This window comes from Python bivittatus, unplaced genomic scaffold (genome assembly GCF_059951505.1).
Source record: "Python bivittatus isolate LINGU-HERP-01145 unplaced genomic scaffold, Pbiv_v1 ctg000480_np1212, whole genome shotgun sequence".
In the NCBI taxonomy this organism is placed as follows: Eukaryota; Metazoa; Chordata; class Lepidosauria; order Squamata; family Pythonidae; genus Python; species Python bivittatus.
The window spans coordinates 44,233,344-44,250,320 of record NW_028277075.1 but is presented as its reverse complement, the minus strand read 5'-3'; the positions used below and the strand labels follow the sequence as shown (position 1 = coordinate 44,250,320).

Genomic DNA, 16,977 nt, shown 5'->3' with positions numbered 1-16,977 from the left:
TCAACAAGCACAGGGAAAGTACTATACATTCCAGATTAAAACATACTGTATGTTAATGTCACAGAGAAATAGTTCCCCCAGTACTGTTATAGAAAGTAAAGAGACATGGCTTTAAGATTTAGTGAGATCATTTACATTCCAGCAAAATTCAATGATAGATTTTTTTGCCATCATGGACTGATTTGCTCTACCCACATGACAAACAAAATAGACTTAACCAGTTCTTTCCTAGGGTATATTGACTTGCACTGTAATAGTGGGGATAACACTGAAGTTAGACAGTATGGAAGAAATTAGCACACATTGGAAATCCTGGCTACTCCTGGTTGAATAAACAATGAAATCCAGTACTGTCAATCTTACACTGGAGGATCCACGTTTTAATCTCATGATGACTTTTCTATTTGTCACACAATGTAATTAATACAAAAGAAACACCCTGTCATTCATTTCTGGGCTTCAAACAGTACAGCGGTTCCATGGGAAGCCACAGAAAAGCAATTTCTACAATGGTGCTGGTTATAACATAAAATAGCACCATATACATGGATCAAGAGAAACAGACATAAGTCACTGCCTTGTCATGGAGATAATAAAGCAGTGTTTTGTAACAAATATGCTTTCCTATCAATTTTCAGTGGCAGCTGTATTATGTAACCTCCCTGTCCTCAGTTCCAGTCAATACATTTAATGTAACAAACATATGCAATTGTCAAGCCCTAGAGTCTGGATGAGCATTCTGGAAGGATTCATTTATTATAAATTTGAGTCATTAAAATGCTTGTACTAAAACATGCTTAAGATCAGTATAAAACACAGTATATAGAGCCCCACAATAAGTTCATTTCCATCCAGCATAATTCTAAACTCCTAGCATAAATCACAAAAGACTACTAGGCCCATTCTGAGTTTACCTTTAGAACATTTTACAAATTAATTCGGAGAAATAGCCTTGATACTTCACATATTTAACAATTTATGATTTAATATAACTTATATGAATAGTATTGTGCTGATAATCTCACCAGAGGATCTCCCTCAGCATCACTCGGTGGAACCTGTTTGCTGGTTGAACCTTCCCGTGGCATAGAATAACCATCAAATCCAACATCTTCTGGCCGCAGTTGCAGCAAAGGAGGCCACTCATGATGTTGCGGGGAAGCTGCCCATGGATAAGTGTCCATCACCCATTTGGCAGGGTCCTCCCATGGTGCTCTTCTACCATACAACTGCAAGCAACAGCATGAACCCATTCTTAATAAAAATACTTGATATTAAACTTGTTTTTAGTCATATAATGTATTCTATAGCAATGCTCTCATGTTTTAGCACATGATCAACTCATCTGAGGAATCTTCCAATCTGGAAAAATACCACAAACAAAAGCAACCAAGGGTTCTCCACCCCTACATTTCCCCCCTTTAATCACAAAAAGTACATTGTATTTTGAGACAGCTGATTTTACATGCAAAATGAGCTGTGATCAATTTTGAAATATTTGAGACACTCCTAGTTAGGATATCTGATCTAGCGCTAGTTCTGAAAGTTTTCAGTAGACTTCTAGAAAACCAGCTGAGTTGTAATTAAAATAGTAATCTGGTGACATATTCCTTTCTTATATAATTATGGACATAAAATTTACAATTTTAGCCTAACCGCTCAACATTGGAAGAAGTCTGATAGCACCTTTTCAGACCAATGAATTTTATTTAAAGGCATAAGCTTTCATGAAATGTAGCTCACTCAGATGCATGGAGTGTTGCAAAGTTAACGGCAAAGCATTACAGTGGAACCTCAGTTTACGAACTTAATTCGTTCCGTGATTCTGGTCGCAACCCGAAGCAAATTTCCCCATAAGGTTCAATGTAATTACCGTTAATCCATTCTGGCGTGGAGGACAGGGAGGCGGCTATTGCTTGGAGGGAGAGTCCCCCTCCCTACGACCACGTGTCAGGGGTGGAAAAATGGCCGCGGACCACATGTCAGGGGCGGAAAAATGGCCGCAGACCACGTGTCAGGGGCGGAAAAATGGCCACGGACCACATGTCAGGGGCGGAAAAATGGCCGCGGACTGTGTTACAGGAGGGAAAATGGCCGCGTATCCTGTTCGTACCCCGAGGCGGAGTTCGCAAACCGAAGCAAAATTTTGCGGCCGGAGCTGGTCGTAACCTGAAAAGTTCGTTAACAGAAGCGTTCGTAACCCAAGGTTCCACTGTATTTTAATCTCCCAGGACGTTCCATTATGGATCTCAAAGTAACTACTCTAGAACGAAGGAACTTCACTAGCATAATTCAATGAAAGACTGCTGAACTTACATACTGTACATCAAAAGGTTTCAGGCTATCTCAGAAGGTCTTAACAAATACAGTGGGTTTTTACCAAATTACAAATGTTAATTGATAAGGTGCTTGTACTCTGTCTCTCATGTAATTCACATCTGCATAACTAACATTCTTTCCCATTTCTTTCCATCTCATCTCAATTTAAAGCTTATATCAGTTTAGCCGCTCCTTACATTTGATGAAGTGAGCTGTAGTTCACAAAAATCAGTTCTTTCTGACTCTTCATAATTAAGGTATACACACCATGTACATGGGCATTTGTAAGAAGAGGGGGGTAAATGATGATATGTATATCATGTATGTCATCATGGAAATGAAACAACTTATATATTTACATGAAATATCATGACGTAAGTACATAATGATATGACATCATCATTTAGCTTCGTGACAGCTTGTTATGGATGACACTGACCATTGCAAACCTCTTAAATAACACATCAACAAATACAACAGGAAATAAAGAATGAAATGTACAACTGTAGCAGATGAAATCCCTGTCTGCTTTGATTTTTTTAAATCAGTGGATCTGAGGCTTCTTGAAAATCTATTGGATCCATATCGTTTGCATAAACTTAGAAGCCTGTGGTGTGGTTACATGTAAAATTTCCAGTTTAAAACAAGTATTTTTCTCTTTGAATATCCACTGTACACCCCAAATGAGAAGGAACAGAAACCCACTAGCAGATTGTTGCAACTCTCCTTTGTGAGTGGGGCTCACTGTCTTACTTTTCTCATTATCCTTCTTCATTTTTCCATTCAGAAAATGAAGAATGCATGAAGGTAAATGTTTCTATTCCTTCTTTGTTTACAAGCCGAGTATTTTCACAGCACTGAAAATTTGCAATTAAGTTGTAATCACAATCCTAGAGCTGGAAACACAACCAAATTTGTATTTTTCTTAAGAAGGTGTACGTACTATTTGTCCAGCAACTACCAATCAATGTCTTTTTACCCAGATTTGGTGTTTCCTTTGGTATGACCAGTGAAATTCTACTTTTGATCAGTAGAAACTCCTATAATAGTAATACTTTATGAAACTCTCTGAACTTTTACAGGAAGTCTGCCATGTGATCTGCTGCACCACTGTTGAAGAAATAGAAAACTAGATCTTTTAGTAAATATCATCTAGTAGAACCTTCCCTAATCTAGTACTCTTCAGTAACAACCATTGAACATGCTGGCTGGAATTACAATAGTTGTAGTCCAGTGCAATCAAATCAGATGCTAAATAATGTGTTTAAATTAAAAATTAAAGCAGTCCCTGCCCATAACATTTAATCCAATGTTGTGCCTATAATAATGGAAACTTGAAGAAACTTCCTAATAGGAGGAAAATAAAAGATGAGAAAGCTGCAGTCTCCTTCTTCTAACCAGAAGGTCTGCCATGAACAGAAAGTAGCATGACAATGTGGAGAAAAAAACAGATCAGAGGGTTATTACTGGGTTTTTAAAAATCTAAATTACTGGGGGGTTTTCCCCTTTGACCAGAAGGATCTATATTTTTGAATCTCTCTTCATTCAAAAGAAACAGGGAGGAAGGAGTGTTAAATACATACTTTATACCTTCAGCTCCTGAACAAAACTGGGATATAAAATGAATGAGTGAGTGAGTGAATACCTACTGCATATACACAGCTTGGGGAAAAATACATTCCTTTGAGACTGAAGAACAAGTTGGCACTTTAGATCCAAGCCACAGATGATAACAAAACACACATTCCAGGAAAAAAAATACTTTGCTAAAAAGATATAAATACATTTGACCAATGATTCCAATGATATGGATTATACTCCAATATATAGGGAGGAAGATTCTCCTCTCCTACCCATATTCTTAGTAAAATGTACATTCTAACCTGACAGTGCAACAAAGGCTTTGTGAGCAAATCTGTCCACTAGGTGTCACCATATCATCTGAAAGCAGGGATACTTAATCAGAGAAAGCCACCAATAAATCAAAGATCTGATGCTTCTTGGGTGTCCAGCAATTAGTACAGGAGAGTGGGGGGAAAAAAATATAAAGGCAGCCTCCCCCAACTTGATGCTCTCTAGATGTGCTGAACCTCAGGTCCAATCACCTCCAAAAAATGAAACCAGTGGTCCACCTTTGCTGATTGGGCACTATATGAGCTGTAGTGCAACACATCTGAAGAACAGCTGCTAACAGCTGAGCTAAGGTAGACAAATTTAAAAAATGCTGCCCTGGCTCTTCCTCTTTTTTTCCCCTTCTTTTGTAATGTCCATTTTATATTATCAGCCAGTTTTAATATTGATCTTTCTAAGATGTTCTGGAAAATTTTTGGCTGAAGACCAACACAAAATGCGTTAAATAAAAAAGGTTCTTTATTCCAAAGGCAAAGGCTGAACCTGCTAAGTCAAGACATACTACATTCAAACCCATTTTTTATGGCTCTGTAACAGGACTGTGCAAAGCTTCAAAGGGGCCATTTCCCTCAGGCAAGTCACCTGGAAAGCTCACCTTTGAAGCTGTTTCCTGAAGCATTGGAGCCCATCCACCCTCCCAATTCTAAAGCAAAGCCAAATGGTCTTGTTGCTTGGCTTCCCCTCACTTCAGAAGCCTCCTCCAGCACCTCCAATAACTGGAAGAAGCTTCATCATGCAGATGAAACTTGGAGAGGATACAAAAGGTCCTGGCAAGGACAGTGGCTCCAAGTGTTGCCTCCTGCACCTTTACCCAGTAACATTTATCTTAAATTTATCCTCCCTTCACTCCTGAAAAAAAATGTTCTGGAAATGATTTGTTGCTACTCTGGATGTTGCCAAAACCACTTCTGGTGATCAGGTAGTTAGTCTTGTTACAAATAGCAATGAAAGGAGTAGCAGACTGTGGGACAACAGCAATTTTGGGTATCTCTACTTCATTCTCAGATATAAGGAATCTTCTGGTGCTGATCTTCCTAATCCAGTGCCTAATATAATTGGAACTACAACTCCCTGAATTGTAGGATTTTCAACATGGCTGGAGCACAGCAGCTGAAAAAGATTGTTTCGGTAGATTGCTCTAGAGTTGAAGTAAGACTGTGGAGACACAGGGTAAAGTCTAGCCTCACCTTAAGAAACTCATTGGGTGATTTTGAGCAAATCCTTCTCTCTCAGCCCAACCTACTCACATTATTGTTATTGTGGGGATAAAATGTCTGGAGATATTTCTACCTTGAGGCTATTTCACATATTGATCAGAAGTAAAATTGGTCTTATACAGCAAAAACTCAATAGCTAATCTTAGTTCCCTGTAAGGTGAATATATGTGCTTGCAGATAAATGTTTGATACATTCATAGTTTACATTGTTTGGTGTGCAGTTAAAATCTTCAATGAATCTCCAAAAATGGAATATGCAAAGAGATCCGAAGACTTATTGAATGACAGAACATTAATATACTCAGGGACAGGTGGACAAATATTGTATATATCAAAGTTGTAGCTATGTTACATTTGTAATTGATACACATGCAAATATTTAAAGTTAAACTCAGCACTCACAGACTTTTACTGCTTGGAAATAGCGAAAGGCATTATTTCCCACTCAGTTTCTCTATATTCAGAACAATATATAGTTTATTAATGTGTAAATCACTATTTAATATGTCAAGAACTAATTTCTGAATCATGGGAAATTAAAATTACATTATTTCTCTTGCCCCATCTCTGCCCATTACTAGTCTTCTGTCTTAGAATCACAAGGTGGTAGCAAGGATATTAAAAATAACAGAATAAATTTATTTGTGATTGATACGATGCAAGGTTGGAGAGATAATGGAGGAGTTGGCAGATAACCAAGGTGGAGCCCAAGTCAAATGTTTATTTAAACTTTCCAATTTTTGCATTTCCAGAAAAACTCAAACTGGAGCAAGTGGGGACTATCACAATGGTCTGTTCATGGCTCAGACAGGATTCCTCATGGCAAAGACTATGTTAGATTCATCCAACAGTGATGTGCCCAAGGAGTCACTGAGTGGACAGGAAAAAGGGTGGGTCCTGCTCTTCATTTCAAAGTACAAGGTCATAAAACATGTTTTAAACACAAAAACCCTGGAGAGAAAGAGAGAACTGCCAAATGGAAACGGGTGCCAAAGATAATATTTATTCATTTGATAGTGCTATAGAGGAAAGTCCCTGCGGCACACAGAGAACCAGATTCTCTGCATCAGGATTATCATCCTGCTGTTGATGCAAGCTGACCCCAACAAGACCCTGAAACATTTTTTACTCACATTTGGAAAGAGAGCTCTGCCCTAGGACATTTTTTTTGAAAACTGCAGTTGCCCCTGAGCATGGCCCCCTGTGTTGGTGCAACCTGAATGTCTTCAGTAGACTGGTTTTATAGACCATCCTTGGAACTACTATCAACAGTCCACACTTGGGGACTATTGGTTAGACAGTATCAGGATGTCATAGCTTATTTATTCCAATATTTCCTTACATATTAATAACAGTGAATTCATGGCCTCAACTGTCAGGCCTTATGTAGCTGCTCCATCTACACTGAAGAGGAAGGTATCAGCATGCCCAAGGTATCAGCACCCCCAAGATATGCAGGAGTCCAAAATGAAATTTTTGGAGAACAGCCCTCTAAAAGGGAAAGACTTTCTGAAAATGGGCCAATGAGGACTGAGAACAGTTACAAATCAAGAGCACCAAGTTTTTCTATGATTAATGAACTTGCAAAGCAAGAATGGCCACCTCTGAGAGGCACATGGCCCTTAAATAACTCATTAAGCCCCAGAGCCCTCTAAGCAGGGCTGATATTTTCAACTCCATTTGAGAGAAAAATGGGGGATTTTAAGGGTAAAAGGGTAACTCTTATAGAGAAATAGCAATCCTTAAAAAAACCCCAACCTCCCATTTTGGCAGGCTTAAAATGGCAAAATCAGTGCCTTAAGCATCAGCAATGAATTTCTGCCCTTAACTCTAAACAAAACACGGAAAAGCAGATCCAAAAATGTTTGCTCTGCTGCCTCTAGAGACATGACAATTTTACTGGCCATATTTGTGGATGCTTTCAAAAAGGACACAAAAATAAAGCGTGGTCCCATGCCTATCATCAGGGAATTTCAGGGTTTTGCAACACAAAACCACAACCAGCCTGGAATTGTGCACCTATTTGCCATATTTATATCTCGGCCTTTGTAAAATGCCCTTACCTGTAGCCCTTCTCTGACGGCCTCCAGAAGATAGGGAACAATGGAGTAGTTCCACAGGTCAGTAAACCAAACCCTTGACCCATCCACATCTAGAGGGCAAGAGAGAAAGAGCCGTGGACCTGTGAAAATTGGGAGAAACATACAATTACAAGCTGATTATTTTCAGTGAGGAGGATCTGATAAATTTATTTTAACAATAATGTCACAGAATGACAGGAGAAAGAGAAAAAAGGCAGGGAAGACAGGGGAAAATACTTATTTATTATGAGAGGGTACTTCAGTTATAAGAAATGAGCAAGTTACATGTATCTACACTAAGTAGGGATTTATCAATCAACTACATTTTCTCTACAGCATCTTGAATGAATCAACATTTAAAAGTGAGTTTTTTCTTAATAATCAGATGATCTCTGATTTTCTATGAAAGTCCATTCACATTTTCTGTTTAGAAGAAGCCTAAGAAAGATTAGGACCCTTATTTATCTGTCCATTCAATATATGTGGCTGCCTATCTCACCGTAGTGATTCTGGGGTAGCTAACTGCAGCCAAAAATAAAAGCAACAGCAAAATAAAATATATAACCGGCAGCCAAAGTAAAAATCAGTCAGGCGACAATTAAAGTAACCACCTCACAGACTCTAACTCATAATCTGACCTCCATATCTGGGAACACAACTCTGTCTTCAGGGGACTGTGAAAGGTCAACAAGTTGGGGCTAGTCTAATCTCTGAGGGAATGATGTGCCAAAGGACAGGTACCATAACAGAAACAGATCACTTTCTGGGTCCCATCCAATGATACTCCTTAATTGTTGAGACCCATAGCATCCCTCTTCTGTCAGGTCCAATGGGACAGGTAGAAATGATAGGAGAGAGGCAACCCCACAAATAATCCCTGCATAAAGAGTTTTAAATTTCTCACCAATAGTAACATCTGAAGAACTGTGAGCTTCCAAGAACTTGTTGAGATGTTGCCAAACCTTGGGAATCCAGTCTACAATCTTAATTAATTCTGCATTTCTCATCCGCCCACCAATTTCTGTTTCAATGAGTTTTCTTCTCAAGAATCGGCCAAGAAAGCCCTTGACTGGCTCAGTGTGATTGGCACACAGGACCCATCTAAAGTTGTGGTGCAGCTGAAGGTTAGGTGTGGAGGATGTTGCTTGGTTCATTGTTCCAATGATGTAAGGACTATAGGAAAAAGGTTAGCCAGCATTTATTTCTAGAAAGTCTTTTTCTTTTTTACTTTAAATTATCATCTCATGTGCTTTTTTGCTTCCTACTCATAAGATGTGAATGGATTCTATCCCAGAGTTGTTGTGATGCTGCCTCCTGTGCTGGCTGAATTTCTGGAATGCTTTAGAACATTTTATTTGCTCTGCAGTGAGATGATCAGTTAAACTTTTGAAAAACATTTTAAAAAACAGTGAGAGGAAAATTAAAATCCTCATATACAGATTTAAAACAGGAGGGTTTCTAGGAGGGAAAGACAGGAAAAGTAGTTAGAATGCAAAGCAAGAATTTGAGAAACGAGAACATGAATGAAGTCTAGAGCAACCTTCCCCAACCTACTGCCCTTCAGATGTCCTGCTCATGGTAGGATTGGATATCCAATCTACCTGAGAGGTACTTGGTTAGGAGGAAGTTGGTCTAGAGCAGGGGATAGGCAACTATCTTATATATTTTCAAATTACTCCAGCCATTCTGTGCTGTCAATGAAAAAGGTTTGGCTTTTTTAAAAGACAGAAGTTGGCAGAAAGGGGCTGACAAAGACTGGTGTTTTTTATCTCCCCAGAAGCCTCAGTTAATATTGAATCTTCAAGAAGCTGGAGAAGTCTACATTCAAGCATATGAATGTTTGTTTCAGGGATCACCTATTTTTGTAGACATAGATAAAATGTAAAGCCAGGAATTTGCTCTAGCTCTTTTATTTCTGTTTGCTGTGTCTGTTGTGCTCTTTATGTCTATCAATTATAGAATTGAATGTTTTCAATCAAATCTCAGGGTATGTTCGTAAAAAATATAATTTCTCTTTAAAATTTCTTGTGATCTGTAACCTCTGAAACCTCTCCAGTATATTGTCTGAGATTCTGACAAAAAGCTTTGCATTTGTAGTATATTGCTATTTTGTCTAGAGTACTTTTTCTTTTAGATTTTTTAAAAAACTAATTTGCAGGCTGCTGTATTATCTTCTTCCACATGGAAGGCCTGCATTTTATATTTAAAGGGTTTTTTTTTTACATTTTATCTTTTTTAAGATAAGATCTTATCTTGATTTTGTTTATCTTCTGTGAGATTTGTTTATCTCCCAAAAGGGGGAAAAGGCCACTACACTAGTCACTACACTGCTATGCTATTCTATGTCATGGTCAGGAGGTAACCCTATTTCAAAGCATTTTGACCTTTTTAATAACCAGAAAAGCAGTGCAGGCCATGAAACCCAATCTCTTTTGCACATCTGAGTTTGGGGCAGATGCCAGAAGCAGCATCCACTGGAAGATAGGTGATGTCAGTGGGACTTCCAAGCCACTACCTCAAAGGAGGAGACAGGACCAGGGTGTGAAGACCCCAAAGGCTTCTGGGGAAGTTTGGGACTTCCAGCCCTCCACCCTATGATCCTCAACAATCCAAGGGAAGGAGAAAGTTGAGGTGTTTTCTTTTTTAAACTATGATATACTTATTGTAGAATTTGCACAGCAGCTTTTACATATTTCTCACCTCAAAATAGCAGGAAAGTATGCTGTCAATGTTCAGCAAGCATGGTCTGAGGGCCATAAGACAAGACTAAGGGACTGAATGCAACTGGAGTAACTTGTTACCCATCTCTAGTCTAAAGGATAAAACCTCCAGTTATTGGCTAGAAAATAGTGGACAGACAAGGGAAGCCTGGGAATGATGGACAGCAATAAAAGAGCAGCACAGTAAAGGGAGTTGAAATACTTTTTCCTGTTAATTTTTAAAAATTAAATTACAAAAACATTACAATTAGCTTTTCTTTTTTAAAAAAAACTTATGAGCTTTATTAAATAATTCACGTACAGTCAAATCTTTGGTTGCAGGATTTATAAATGTATGTAGTTTTACTGGCTCATATTCAGATAGAAATCCTACATGTTCACTTAAGGGAAAACCTGAATGCTTCCTTCTGAGTAGCAGTTGAACTAAAAATCAGTAAAATTTTACTATGATTTGTTTAAATAAACAATAGTCTATTTATGGGCACTGAAATTAATTAAATTACGGTTAAATTAAGGTTCAGAGAATAAGTTTGTTGGTGGAAAAACAGACTTTCCATCATGAAAGGCAAAGGTAAAACAATATTGTTACCATTTGTGGTACTTGCAGTTCAAAAGCCCATTGAAGATCTCTCCTAGGGAGCTGACATGATGTAAATTGTCCAAAATGATTACAAGAGGCATCTCCACTGCATTATTTTCACTACTACATTGGTCTGCAAGGTTGGAAAGGTATTGCCGGAGTTCCTGTAAAAATAATGCAATAGGAAAAAACTGGCCTGTAATTATGGCTTGGAGGTGATGAAGGCTGTTTGATTCAATTGTAAAAAGTCCTTTGCAAGAATACAGTAACAAACCACACAGCCACACAGTTCTTTAAAAAAATATTTTGAATGAAGTCTACAAATAATTGTTCAGGTAAGCTGGTTATCTTGTCTGAGACAATGAACAGTGTTCTCTTGCTTAATCCCAAAATAGTGACTCTCAGAGCATGTAATTGCTTCTCTACATGGTGCTGGGTCTACCTTGATTTCATTACTGAATAGGAGGCGGTGTCTAAAGAGAGAGTAGAGCAGGGCCTATGAACAGCAGCAATTATGAAAAGTAAGCATTATATACCAGGATAAGGGAGGAGACAAAAAGAGAAGTAGCTTTGGACAGGCTTGGAATTCCAAAAGGATTAAGACGCCACCAAGACATTCCACTTCCCGGAATGTCATTGTGCAGGTGGGTTTTGTGGAGTATTAGTACAAATTATCATTACAGGAGACAGTAGAGGAAACCCAAGAAGGCATTAATTAGTAACTAAATACCATTTCTCATTATACAGAAGGATTCCTCTTCCAGTCTCTAAGGCATACCAGAAGCTGTATCAACCCACTATTCAAAGAAGTGTTATGTGTATCTCCATTCTGGGTAAGGTTTAAGGTATTTCATTTCCTATGAAGTGTTTGCACAGGAAGGCAAATTATTTGCAAACATAAACAATATTTTCCCCAATTCAGTATCTGTAACACTCACCTTACTGGACTTATGATCCACATTAAAAGTTGCAATAGCACCATCAGCCAGCTCCCTGCCCTCTCTAAGGACCATATACTCAGACAGGCGATTGGCTAAGTATGTCTTTCCAGTGCCACTTGGACCAGATAAAATGATTCTCCTATGTTCTATCAAGAGTGACACGTAACGCTGTAGTATTGGCTTTGGGATCAGGGACTCAAACACCAGACCATCCAAGCTATTCTCTACGATACCTGTAATAATAGAAAACTGCAATTTGAAACTTCTACTTGGTTTCTAAAAGATTTATTATGCCCCTTACACAAGAGAGAAGTGGTACTATTTTCATATGTAATATCTTTGAACCTCCCCATCCCCAAGCACTTTCAATTTGTAGTAACATTTGTTAAATAAGCAAAATACCATATAATTCTCAAATAACATTCCTTCTTATAGAAAAGGAATGGAAAAAAGAAGATAATGCAATACAGTGGGGTCCAATGGAAGAGATTCTATTCAGCATCAACATTTTGCAATAAAGAACTTCAAAAAACTGCCATCTTGTAAGCTAGTGAATTGAAAACTTTTTATTTCTAGGTCTGGCTAATAAAATAAGTAGTCCATTTCTGTTGTCAAACAGTTTTCCCACATCGTTTTTAAGCACCAGATAGAATTCTCATGTACACATTGGGGTTATTTCAAGTGAAAAAATGAATGTGCAATTTCTTTTCATGAATGGAGAAAATGTACAAATTGAAAGTATCCATATAAGTCTTTGCACACTGATAATAACCAAGTAATCTTGGAAAGCATGGTCTGATCAGATATACTTTGAACTTCTCCATCAATTTCCTAAGTTATCTCAAGGTTAACCAAAGTTGCCGTCTGAGAAATAAGTATGTTGACTACCCAATGTATGTGCTGTGATTATTGGCCTTATCCATTTCTAAACATTCTCCATCATTGTGAGGACTAGGCATGCTGACTATGTAAATCAGAATCTCCTATCATCTGACAGATGGAAGATATGATTTTCCTATCAATATGTAAAACTAACATGAGTTACAACATACAGGTAGTCCTCGCTTAACAACCACACTAGGGATCAGAAAATTGGTCGTTTAGTGGGGCCGCCGTTAAGCGAGGACTACCTGTACTTTCTTTGAAGCGCATTTTTAATTTCAGCAGAGAAAATATTTCACCATCACTCTTCATACAAAATACAAACTATTGAATGAATTTTATGTTGTGTTTTACAATAAAAATAATTGGAACATGCAGCAAAATCTTCTTCATTCAGGGTTTCATTCACCCAGCAAAGGCTCTAAAAGAAAAAAAAAATCATTGTTTCCACTCCATGTCTACACATGGGCCTTAGTTTTGATTAAAAAAAAAAATTGGGAGAAAGCCTTTCAGGATTCCACCCCCCACCCCCCGTTTAATATATTTTGCATGTCTGCAAACCCTGCTGACTGATACTTCTCTCTTAATCCTCACTGGCCGCCTACTCATCAATATACATCATCTCAGTTTTCTATTAGAAGAAGTAATATCTTTTTTGGCAGAAAAGCTTCCACATACAAAACATTATGCAAGGTCAGCAGGCACAGCTGGCTGACACAAAAGAGAAAGCCAGCAATTCTTACAGGCCAGCAGATGCAACTTATGCAGAATGATTGCATGCACATAGATGTTTGACACTCAGGCAAAAATTATTAAGATTGAGCATTAAAGGAACAGTTGTACAGGTAGTCCCCAGGTTAAGAACGACTGGTTTAAGGACGACCCATAATTAAGAATGGAGTCTATTGTAGCAAAATTTGAGTTCAATACTCAATGATTTGAGTTAAATACACAATGGTTTGAGTTAATTACACAATACTACTTACACAGTATTATACATGTTCTGTCAGAAATACTGTTCCAACTTACATACAAATTTGACTTAAGGACAGACCTTGGGAACGGAACTCATTCTTAAACTGGGGACTACCTGTATATCTGGAGGGTATAAATATTTTAACAGCTTACAAAAAATGACTGAAAAATCAGTTTAGACCTTTCTTACAAAAAACTATCCTATTAACATTAACTCAAAATTGGCTTTTTTTAAAAATACAAACTTTTAAGCCACATCAGAATTCGTTACAGAGCAACAAATCAAGAAAAACTGAATAGCAATGATCTTTAGTGGAGGCACAGCAAATAATTTCCTTTTTCCTTGGTGACCACTGTTGGTTCTTGAAGATACAATTGTTAGAAGGCAATAAACCTATGCATTTTATTGGGAGTATTATGCTCCCTTATTTGCCAATGTTCATCAACTGTTACACTCAGAAGGCCTTTTTTCAAGTAACCCAAACATCACAGCAATGATATACATTATATAACACTCACGCACGCGCGCGCGCACACACACACAATATATAAATGCAAAGCTGTACCACAAAGCTACCAGTAACACCTTCCAATTTGGGATGGGGGGAGGGGAGGAAAAGTTCTTCCTATCACAGATGGACCTAGACAGCTATGTCATACATTCACTCTCTGTCATAGCCTGCACATATATAACATAATCCCAGTTCTTGAACTTAAGCTTTGAAAATTTTAGCAAATGCCATCAAGGTAGCTTTGTTGGGTTGCAAATGTGGGTCCCAAGCTCTATTGTTTTTGTTTATTTGATGAATTTCTCTTGAAATAGAGAACATTTCAATGATAAACGAATTACACAGGCTATCAAGAGCTCTACATAAAAAGGATTGTTCCTTTCGTTTTAATAAGTGGAAATGTTTTGTGCAATATCTACATTATTTACAAAGGTGGCTCTTGTTATTTGTGGTTTAACAATCACAGATAACGAAATTGTGGATAATGAGACCTTGACAAAAATGTACACATAAAATACCTAAGAAAACTCCAGAAGTCTTCCAAACAAACCTATGTGCCCCAAACTGTGAATACAGGTAGTCCTCACTTACCAACCACTTGTTCACTGACCATTTGAAGTTGTGATGGCACTGAACGAGTGGTACTTATAACCAGTCCTCAAAGTTCCAGACATTGTAGTGCCCCCCAGTCACGTGATTCGATTCAGGTGCTTGGCAACCAGCTTGTACTTAACAATGGTTGTGGCATCTCACAGTCATATGATCCTCATTTGTGACCTTCCCTGCCAGTTTCCCACAAAGTCAATGGGGAAGCCGGCAGGGAAGGTTGCAAATTGCTCTGTTAAGCCGCCCCCCTGGCGCTTGCACAGACCCGTACCCTCCTTCCCTTGGCCTCCCTGCACTCATGTTGCACCACAGCAACCCCCATCTCAATTCATGCAGGGCCCCACCCACTCCCTTGCAGCACCCATAGCTCCTTACTTGGGACTCCCACCACTTCCCGCTTAACAGCCCACGTATACCTTAGGGTTACAATGGCAACCCAGACTGCCTGGATTTCCGTCACTAAGTGATGTGGTCATGTGATGTTGTGCTTTACGACTGCATCACTTAGCAATGGCAATCCTGGTTCCAATTGCCATCATAACCTGAGGACTACCTGTATATGAAACTAGGCTGCAGATAACTTCTCCCCCCAGAAGTGATTAGCTCCATCCCTCTTAACAATCCACAAGTCCCTCAAGACCTGGCTATGTAATCAGCCCCGGGGCTCCCAGGGGACTGGGGAGATTTTACGATGGCTCTCTTATTAATTTTATCCCCTCCTATTTTGTGTGTTTTTAAAGTTTTTTATTTGTAATTGTTTTTATGTATTCTTTTTAATTATTGTAGACTTGTGTGAGATGGGTGGCTATAAAAATATGATAGATAAATAGATAGATAGATAGATAGATAGATAGATAGATAGATAGATAGATAGATAGATAGATAGATAGATAGATGAGAGAGAGAGAGAGATATCAATCGATCTGGACTTTATTTACCAGCCATGAATATGCAAAACCATGGCTAATGGAACCATGGCTAATGAGGCCCACCTGTATAACTACATGAACAGGAAAATGAAAGATTCACAGGAATGTGATTGCACTTGAAATTTCATACCAATAGTGGTATGCAACTGAAGGAAAAACAACTAGCCAAGAAAGAAAGAAAAAAAGTTAATTACATTCTCTTATATCCCCTGAGATTTCTCCAATGCTGAAATCTGGCAAGCCTGTAATTTCAAAGGGTTGTAACAAATACGTCACCTACAATTTACCTTTGATTTTCACAGAGATGGTATTGTTTTCACCAACCAGATAGCCACAGGGTAGCAGCTCAGGTGTTTCTGTGCTATTTGTGCGAACAATTTCCCCAATGCTGTATCCCAGGACACTGTCCGAATTCAACCCAAGTTGACTCACAGGATCTACATGAATGATGTATTCCTGGAAACAGAGAGCAAAAGAGAAAACTAATATATCTTAAGGGGTTTTGGCTTTAAGAACAAAACTTCACAATCAAGTACAATTCTCCTTTCAAGACAAATTAATTCCCATTATAAAGAAATGATATTTAGCAGATGATATTTCGGAAAAAGAATCATGTGCCATCAAGTCATTTTTGACTCCTAGTGACCACATAGATAGGTTTTCTCCATGACGATCTATCCCTAACATGTTCTTTCACATCTCCCAACAGTGCACTCATCACCACTGTAACGAATCCATCCACCTTGCTGCTAGTAGTCCACTTCCTCTCTTTCCTTCCACCTTTCCCAGGATTAGAGACTTTTCCAGAGTTTTCTCATAATGGGTCCAAAGCAGGATAATTTGAGCCTGGTCTACATGGATGTATTGTGACAAATATTTCCCAGCCACTAGGACTGTGCAAAACTTTCTGAGTGTACCTCAAGTAAGAACTCTGGGCTGATCTGTTGGATGATCCATCGGTTTGTTTTCTTGGCAGTCCACAGTATTCTCAGGCGTCTTCTTCAACACTAATGTTCAAAGGCATCAATACTCCTCCTATCTTGCTTCTTTAAAGCCCAACTTTCACTTCCATACAGTGTCACAGGGAATACCACAGCTTGCATGATTCTGGTCTTTGTAGATATAGACACATTATGGCATTTAAGCATCTTTTCCAAGGTCTTTGTGGCTGTTCTACCAAGTGCTGGTCTGTGATGTATTTCTTGACTGCTTCTTCATTTATTGTTGATGGTTGATCCTAAAAGGCAGAAGCTACTGTCATTGTGACAAATATTTCCCAGCCACTAGGACTGTGCAAAACCTTCTGA

The 16,977-nt window shown here is 38.5% G+C and overlaps 1 protein-coding gene across 6 annotated transcripts in view; it reads right to left on the bottom strand.

Annotated features, from left to right (window-relative positions):
• NAV2 (neuron navigator 2) overlaps positions 1–16,977 on the bottom strand; it is a 307,819-nt gene that overhangs the window by 6,362 nt on the left and 284,480 nt on the right. For all 6 annotated transcript variants that reach the window (XR_015797036.1, XM_088145827.1, XM_088145829.1 and 3 more), the window contains 6 exons: positions 15,958–16,126; positions 11,767–12,002; positions 10,838–10,992; positions 8,433–8,701; positions 7,511–7,629; positions 1,026–1,229 (listed from right to left, as the gene is read on the bottom strand). Coding sequence is in view for 5 of the 6 variants with exons in the window: in XM_088145827.1 (XP_088001953.1) it covers positions 1,026–1,229; positions 7,511–7,629; positions 8,433–8,701; positions 10,838–10,992; positions 11,767–12,002; positions 15,958–16,126 (1,152 nt within the window). In the remaining variant the exon portion in view is untranslated. The remainder of the gene's footprint in view (positions 1–1,025; positions 1,230–7,510; positions 7,630–8,432; positions 8,702–10,837; positions 10,993–11,766; positions 12,003–15,957; positions 16,127–16,977) is intronic.